Here is an 8,515-nt window from a genome sequence, read left to right as displayed (position 1 = left end):
TCTATGATTCTATGATTTCCAACCTCAATGATTCTATGATTCTATGATTAAGATAGTCGCTAAACAAAAAGTGATTAGAACTAGAAAATACTTAATAAAAATTGGTTTTGGAGATGAGTTCTAGTTGGTAGGAAAAATAGTCAGGACACAGGTTATTCTATTCCTTGCTACTTTTGGGCATCTGTAATACGGAAAATGGTTTGGCTACAAGAACCAAACTTTTATCAATTTTATAGTCATGTTTACAGTCTCTAGGATCTCTGCGGTCCTCTGTGATACACACATGTTAGTTATTCATCATCAGACTGACTCAAAGAGGGGAGCTCAAATAACACAGACATCTCTTCAGGCTTTTATTAAAGTCCCAACATATGGATTAAGAGACTGGCATTTCTGCTGCTACTTCTTCCCTCAAATTTTTGTTTCCTCATCATCTCCTTTTTTCTATTTCTTCCCTATTTCTCTGTCTTTTGCCTACTGTTTTAAAAGCCTGGTTTCACCAGGTAAGGCTGCATCTTTGGCAAAACTGTTGAGCCTTGGACTAGGGAGGGAACAAAAACTGTTGCAACTGCAAGGTTGTAGAAGCGTGATAGTTTTCAGAGCAGTAGAAACTTAACATTTTCTTGGCACTATACCTGTCTCTCTCCTAGAATGGAAATTTCAAATAAAAGTCAGCGCCAGAAGAAGAAACTACATTTTCTTTTACTTTCTTTCCACTTGGCAGTATATTTGTTTTCTCTTCAGGAAAGCAGGTTCAGACTCTAGCAAGATCTGCAGCACTATTCTTAACAGCTTCAGTTAACATAATCTTTCCTCAAAAAGAACAATTATTACCACTACCAATACTATTCTCATCTAACTTACTCTCAGTGACAAAATGCAAAGGGAATAAACAAAGTTGTAAGAAAAAAAAAAGACCATATACTTCGCATTTTAAATAGTCTGTTTTCCTTCTTTTTCATTATTTTAAATGTTTAAAATATTTTTGCTGGTGAGTTTTTGTTGTTGTTATGGAAGTACTCAAGAAAAAAACCCCTGTATTTTAAATCCTAAAACTTTTTTAACCAGATCATATTGTCAAATGAGAGTCATAGCAACACTTAAAATTTGGGGCAAATTCATTTTCTCAGAATTAACACAACATAGGATGGGTATGACACTTTCTGATCTCCCATATTGGTAAATTAATCCCTAAATACGCTCTCAGTTTACAGATATTCCACAACCTGAGGAGCACAAGAAAAGATGCTACCGTCTAATACAAAATAAATTATATTTGAGCAGCAATGGATGCAAAGTGTGTCAAAATTACAGCTAGCTCATTCTACAAAGTCTAGGCTATATATATACTTACCAAAATGAGCAACTTCCGGTGACTCAATCTTTTTCAGAATCATTTCTGTAACCAGTTCTTCAGAAATACTTTGACCTTTAAAAAGCAATTCTTGACACTAAGGTAAAATGCAAAACATAGTCTTATATAGTATGTATTTGTCAAGAATGTGAAAAAACTTACCAGAAAATTAGACCTTTACCTTAAGCCCATATTCTGTTTCTTCATGAATATTCATTTGAATTACTTCCAAAGCTGAGAAAGCACATCAGATAGAATAAAATTAAAATAATTAATAAAAAATATTTTATATACTGGCATGTACATGCAGAGATACATACATTCACACACACACATATACAAGTATGTATGTGTGCTCCAAGCAACCAGACTGTTTTTGAATGAACACCCATTATATTTAGGGCCATTATTATATTTTGTCCGTCCAGAACTTGGTGCCTTCTGGCATTGTCTGGGTAGATGTTTTTCCCTACAATTTAGCCCTATGTGTACTACAGACAAATGCATAACAGCAGCCTTGCAGGGTTATTTCAACTACTGATTTATATCAAATTAGCATTACTGCTGTGTAACCCAGAGATGAGTATTTGAGCTCAAACACTTCCCAAATTTTAAAAGCACGTTTTAGAAGAAGAACTGTTTAGACACACAAATACAGTTGTGTCTCTAAAAGGCTTTTAAAAAAGAGCTTTAAAGGCTTTTAAAAAAGCCCTTTAAAACCTACTCCTTATATAGTCTAATAATCTAAAATTAAATAAATACTCGACACCCATCAAATTCAAAGGCCTGCCCTCTGTCTCTGTGGACAGTGACATCATAGCAGAATGATCCTGCAAGTCTTTCACACTTCTATACCGTTGAAATAAGCAGACACTCACGAAAGTTTTCAAGAATGACCCTTAAGGCTACATCTATTTTATTAATAAACCAGGTCCTGAAGCCAGGTGGCTCATGCCTATACAGCTAAAATCTTTCTCCCCAGAACATAGTGGCTGTTTTCAAACTGCTCCTATTAGTAATGATGACTGTCACGCATAGCATCCTTCATACTATGAATGCGTGTTTGGGAGAGCATTACTTGCCATGGGCCCAAACTGAGACAGTGAATGTATTAACAAACAACACAGACAACTGAAAATCAGTGCTGTACACGTACCCTGGCCCTGTTTTATTTATGAGTATTGACCTATTCATTGGATAAATGGATAGAAAGTATTTTGTCAAATTAAAAAGGTGAACACCTTTCCTATTTAATAATTCTCTAACTTTGATTATTTTTTAAATAAATAACGCAGTGCAGGACAGATATTGATACATTGGAGCGAGTCCAGTGGAGGGCACCAAGATGATTAAAAGTCTTGAACGTACTAGGAGAAGCCAAAAGAACTGGCCTTGTTCAGCCTGGAGAAAACAGGACAGCTCTTATCGCTGTCTAAAACTACTTAATGGGAAGGCACAAAGACAGAACCACTGTCTTCACAGAAGTGCAGATAAGACAGGAAGCAACAGACACAAGGAGGAACATGAGAAATTCCAATGGGGTAATTAGGAAGCGATTTTTCATCACAAAGGTGGTCAAACATTGGAAAGCGTTGCCCAGAGAGGCGGTGGAGTCTCTGTCCTTGGAGATATTCCAGACTCAATGGACACAGCCCTGAGCAACTTTCTCTAGTTGGCCCTACTTGGTGTGGAAGGTTGGACTCAATGACCTCTGGAGGTCCTTTCTGAGCTATATTATTCATGTTTCTGTATGTTGAATTTCTGTATGTTGAATTTCTTTGGTTTTTTCTTTTTTGAAGTGGAAAATGAAAAAAAAACTATTAGCAAAAGTTGAAGGAATGTGTGTGTGTACACGTGTGGGTACACTAGACAAAAGAGGATTAAAAGAAATATAATGAGCAAAAGAAGAAAAAAATAATTCTCTGAGTCTACTAGAAATAAGGCATAAAAATGCAATAAGTGAGATTTACATCAGTCATTAAGAAAAACTTTCTAATGGCAAAGACTGCATTACAGAGATAGACTGCCTAGAGATTTTTAAAAAAAAATTTAGACATTTGTCAGTAATGGTTTAAATACATTCAAACAGTGTGGATTGGCTTCTGATTTTGGTCTGATCTGTTTTGGACCAGGTATTAATTTTTTGTTAGACAATCCTATGAATTAAAAATTCTATATTTACATAAGTCAAAAAAGCACTTTATTATAACTGAATTTTACCATATTAGAATTCCAAATCTTTAACATAAGACAAAGATACTTCATTTGATAAATAAGCCTGTGTATCCACAGGAATATGAAGTGCTACACCGTCCACTAGAGGGCTTTTATTAGAACAATAAAAAATACTAGGGGGAACATTTAAAAAAAAAAAAGTAATGAAATTCGATATATAAAGAGTTAGTTCATAATCAGAACAACTGTACACATATATACCATAAAATCAGATTTATAATTTGGTGTCCCCAAAGAGGCACTCAAGAAATTGCTTCATAGTTAAGGTTATTATGTGCTTTCTTTTCTTCTACTTAAAAAGATTATATTAGCCTTCAAACTGGTAGGACAAATCTGGCGGAAAAGTTTTCTTTTTTCATAAAACTTAAGTGAATGAATCAAGATTTGTGAATTATATGTCACAGATAGATACAAAAATATTACCAGGGCTTTAAAAAAATTACAGATTTCTAAATTTTTTTAGTTACTGCTGACAAAATTAGTACAGAAGAAAACTGCCAGAGACTTAATTATTTTTTGTAGGAACCTACTTTCTTGCGAGATGCCTCGAACCTACTTTCTTGCTAAGATGCCTCGAAATGAAAAAAAAACTCTAGCGATGTGTTGATAGGGAATAAGATAATGTTGTAAGCAACAGGTTTTACTCTATAGATCTCCAAAAATCTTCAATGAGAGGGACTGTCAGAAATAGAGCTGGATAGCTTAGAAAATGAAATATCTTGTATTCCAGTAAATGCATGGTGGGAGAAATTAACTACATCTTCTGAAATAAGCCATTGGATATTTTTGTTCTAGAAATGTAAAAGTGCCAGCTCCCACTCCTTCTGTTATTACTTATACTGATACAAAAGCTACGCTTTTGTTTCCTGGACTACTTGTATTAGGCACCGCACAAACAGAAAGGAAAGATCCTCCTATTGTTTCATGGTCTGTATCGGAAAATCTCTGTGCTCTCTGGAGTTGAATGAGTTGCCTCCATGTGAACAAGAAGGGTCACATGAATCACTTTACAGGATTGGGAATAGAACTTGATTATTATGTCTTACGTATATCCCCTTCTGCAAAAAAAAAAAAAAAAAAGAGTGATTTTCTAAGCCTCTCTATAACTAAAAGGCCATTTTTCAGCAATTGCATTTCTGGCAAAATGGTTACTTGGTCCTTATCAGTAGTCTTTGCTCCAATCCGAAACGTGTCATTTTGAATTACAGGGAACAGCAAGGATATTCTAAACCAAAAGATATTATGAAGCCAATGCAATGTTCCAAATATAGTGTATATTTACCTTCTATGAAAATGCATTTCCATATTTGTGCTAGTTTTCTGGCTAATGTTTTCTTTCCAGAACCCTTAAAATGAAAAATACACATTTAAAAGAAAAACAGGCAGAAGGAAAAAAACCCCAAACATATTACACAATAAAGAATATATTTTCATATGATAAAAACAATTAAAAGCTACCATCAGGATTAGAGCCTCTGACTAATGCACTGGGCAAACACAAACACTCCCTTTAATACCATCTTCTATTTTATACTGCTTAGCATTGCTAATATACTGTTACTATCCTTTGCAGTTAATTATTTCCAAAGTAATTAAACTGACTTTGTTTCTGAGTGACTCTATCTAAAACTCAGCTATGATTTGCCCATAAATTCCTATGAGAAACTCTTTAGGACTGAAATTTATTATCTTCAGTCTCAAAGCAAATTATGACGCAAACCTGTTCAGCTCTTTCTGAGTAAGATACATAGGGATAGTATTCTTTGACTAAAATAATGAATACGTAAAAACTGCCCCTGTTAGTCCACAAATCTGGTTTAGATACTGACAAAATGTTTATCTTATCACTTATATTAATCCTGAGGAACCAACATAACCAAGAGTAACGAGGCCTTTCAGAGTACAGCTACCTGAATGGGATTTTGCAAAACTCATCATCTTCCACCCTTAGGATTATGCCCTTTTTTCAAGGGCATACAAGAAGACCTTTTTTGACAGTCTGTTTGCCCTAGATAAATTTTGTGATTAAAAAAATAGTAAAAAAACCACAAATAAATCACATTCTCAGTTAACAGCACATCAGCAAACACTCCAGCCTACTCATACCTTATGTCTTACAGGTGTGATGAGAATATATGTATTTGTTTTTGCTTTAATGGCACTATGTTTTTAACTTAAAAGAAATATCTTAAATAAGGTAGATGCTCTACACATCAGCCATATAAATAAAAGATATTATCGTAAAAATAGAGTATTTAATTCCCTGCCCTCTTGGCCAGGCCTGTGCAATTTCAAGCCTTTGTCAAAATTTGTATTAATATCAGGCATTTACTGAGGCAATGATTTCAGATGAGAAAGTCTATTTCTTGTATGTTTTTTGCATTGTCTTTCAATGAGTATTTTATGCTGGTTTGGTCTATAAAAATGTAAAGTTACCTTTTTCATGTAAGGTTAGAAATTTGACATTTGTTTAAAACTAGGCAAGCCAGTCCACTGTAGTTTTCTACTGAGCTGAATGCACTCTTTCAGGTCTCATGCTGACCATAAGGCACACTTGTTGGCTATCACCTTATACAGTCTCACTGTGATGTTCGCATCTCATCCATTTGCAGAACACCACCCTGCCTCCCTTCTCAGTCTGGTCAGATGTAAAGATTTGTAGCCAAGCATTACCCAGCAACCGGAGCCAAGGAGGAAGAAAGTGTTTGCAGATCTGTGCAAACACTAGGGACTGGGAGCCTTCCGGCCTGGTGAAAGTCTTTGGAGAAAGGAAATGTAGCCGTATCTTAGCACTACAGCATTGATTTGGGGCTTGGTTTGGTGGGTCAACTGGCACTGAAGTTTGGGTTGGTTGCCAGTTCTAGGTGCACACCATTTATCTCTCTACCTGCTAGGCACTGCAAAGCAGATTTCCGTACGGTCATTTCAGACTCTGTTGTGGTACCTAACGGAATCACAGACAAATGCAGAGGGCAAGCTGCTAGAGGACCTTGTGTTCACACTGGAAGTGGAATGCTCTGAAGGCACCTTTCATGGGCAACTGCAATGTGCAAGAGGAAAGCAGCTTTCAGGGTACCAGTGGTGTGTTTAAGCGCATATCAGATTCAGTACAGACACAAGGCAAACTTGCACCAAAAAAGAACCCCCTTCAGCAAACTAAGGCACTAATGTAAAACCACCCGTGGAGTCTCCTACATTTGGAAAAAAGAAATCTGAGAAGTCTAGGATTACAAAACATCAAATTTTCCTAAGTAAAGGAGGCCACAAACTGTTGGAGAAAAAGAGAGACCTTGAATTACAGTTAAAATATGGTACAAATCTCCTTATCAGGACACCGTGGTGGATTGCAGTTATTCCCAAATATATGACATATAATTATGTCAAAGTTTTAATATCAAAGTTAAAATATTTAATATGTCATTGCATGTCTGTAAGTCAGTACATTAACTTGAAGGTTCTTTTATGCCTATTTATGTCTTTAATCTGTCAATTTTTTTAAAAGTTAGAATACTGAAATAACATAAAAACAATCCGGTTGCCAATGTGAAAAGAGAAGAAACTTTTTGAGCAACATGTGACTTTGAGCTACAGTAATAACACTTCTAATTGTAATTGACTGGTCACTCAGGCCAAAAATTGGCCTCATTAAATGAGATCAGAATCTTTACCAAACTTAGCAGGATTTGCAAAGTGGAAAAGATAACAAAGTAGGTCTTTGATCTTTTTGGCAGCGTCACTAAACTAATATTTTGAAAAGAAAAGTAAAATTGTCAGCAGAATATCTGAAGAAAATCTTCTATCAGACATCTTACTGGCTTTCCAAGGATAATCAAGCAAGTGGGCTTGGACAACAGAAAGGATTTTTCAGCTTCATCTTCATCAAAGATGTCTGCAAAGGGCTGAGCTTGTTTTTCCTCTTGTGAAGCCATAAAATTATCTAAGACTGGGAGAAAAAAAAGCTTGTTATAAAATACAGTAGCTTACATATGTGTAAAATGACACATACTTAAAAGTGGAACTGAATAATAATGCAATCCAAGGCGAATTGCTTTGTAACAAAAGCTGTTATGAGAAGAAAAAGCATTCAGAGAACATACACAATGCACCCATTACTAAGAGAAGAGTTGCTTCTGAAAAATAAAGGATTGTCGGAACCATTCCTGATCCCTAGCTGCAACTATATGGATGTTGATAATGACTTCTTTCTGACTCTCAAACAGCCTGTAGCTCTTTTTTAAACAGCGTGTGGTTGTTTCATTGCCTTTTCCTTCCTGTTCCAATTATGGCACAGTTGTAACTTCTCTCTGATCCCTGAAATGGACCATGGCCCTGCTAAGACCTTTGCTTGTGAGCTCCAGACACAGAAGAGCCCCATCATGGTCAATGGAACTACTTGCCGTGTCCACAGCTAGGTACATGAATAAGGCTTTGCAGAACTGAATCGTGGTTCATGATCTGTTCTGTAATCCTCTCATAAATCCCAGCTTTTCCAGGACTGCAAGAGATCACACATCCAGCGCTATGCAACAAAGTGAAACAGAAACAAGTTTCTAATTAAGGTAAGCTGGAGCAAAATTTGGGTGGGCCTTTCAAACAAATGGAGCCCAAAAACGTCAGGAGCTTGGTGAAGCATGGTTTGAAGAAGGCAAAACAAAACTTCACTTTCTTCACCCCCGCTCCCCCCACCCATTTTTAAATTAAAAAATTCTACTTCAGGATGAAAATCTGAAAAAGTTTGTTTTGAAACATCAAACTGAAACGTTCTGCCACTTTCAGAATAAGACCTTCTGAATGATACGGCCAGTATTTTAATATTAAAAAAACCACCACACACAAACCAACCCTCCATTTCTCCCATGGAAACTCACTGGCTGAACCTTTCCAGCAGTTTCACTCCTTCCCAAACCTTTACAATTAAGGGGCAAT

At 36.0% G+C, this 8,515-nt stretch overlaps 1 protein-coding gene across 1 annotated transcript in view; it reads right to left on the bottom strand.

Moving 5' to 3' along the window:
- AK9 (adenylate kinase 9) overlaps window positions 1-7,518 on the bottom strand; it is a 71,206-nt gene extending 63,688 nt beyond the window's left edge. The window contains 4 exon segments of the mRNA XM_019474613.1: window positions 1,355-1,451; window positions 1,536-1,588; window positions 4,872-4,935; window positions 7,402-7,518. Of these exon segments, the coding sequence (XP_019330158.1) occupies window positions 1,355-1,451; window positions 1,536-1,588; window positions 4,872-4,935; window positions 7,402-7,518 (331 nt within the window).
- Window positions 7,519-8,515: the final 997 nt, after the last annotated feature.

Source organism: Aptenodytes forsteri, unplaced genomic scaffold, assembly GCF_000699145.1.
Source record: "Aptenodytes forsteri isolate BGI_AS27 unplaced genomic scaffold, ASM69914v1 Scaffold217, whole genome shotgun sequence".
Classification (NCBI taxonomy): Eukaryota; Metazoa; Chordata; class Aves; order Sphenisciformes; family Spheniscidae; genus Aptenodytes; species Aptenodytes forsteri.
Note: the sequence above shows the minus strand (reverse complement) of the source record. Positions and strands in the feature narration are given on the sequence as shown.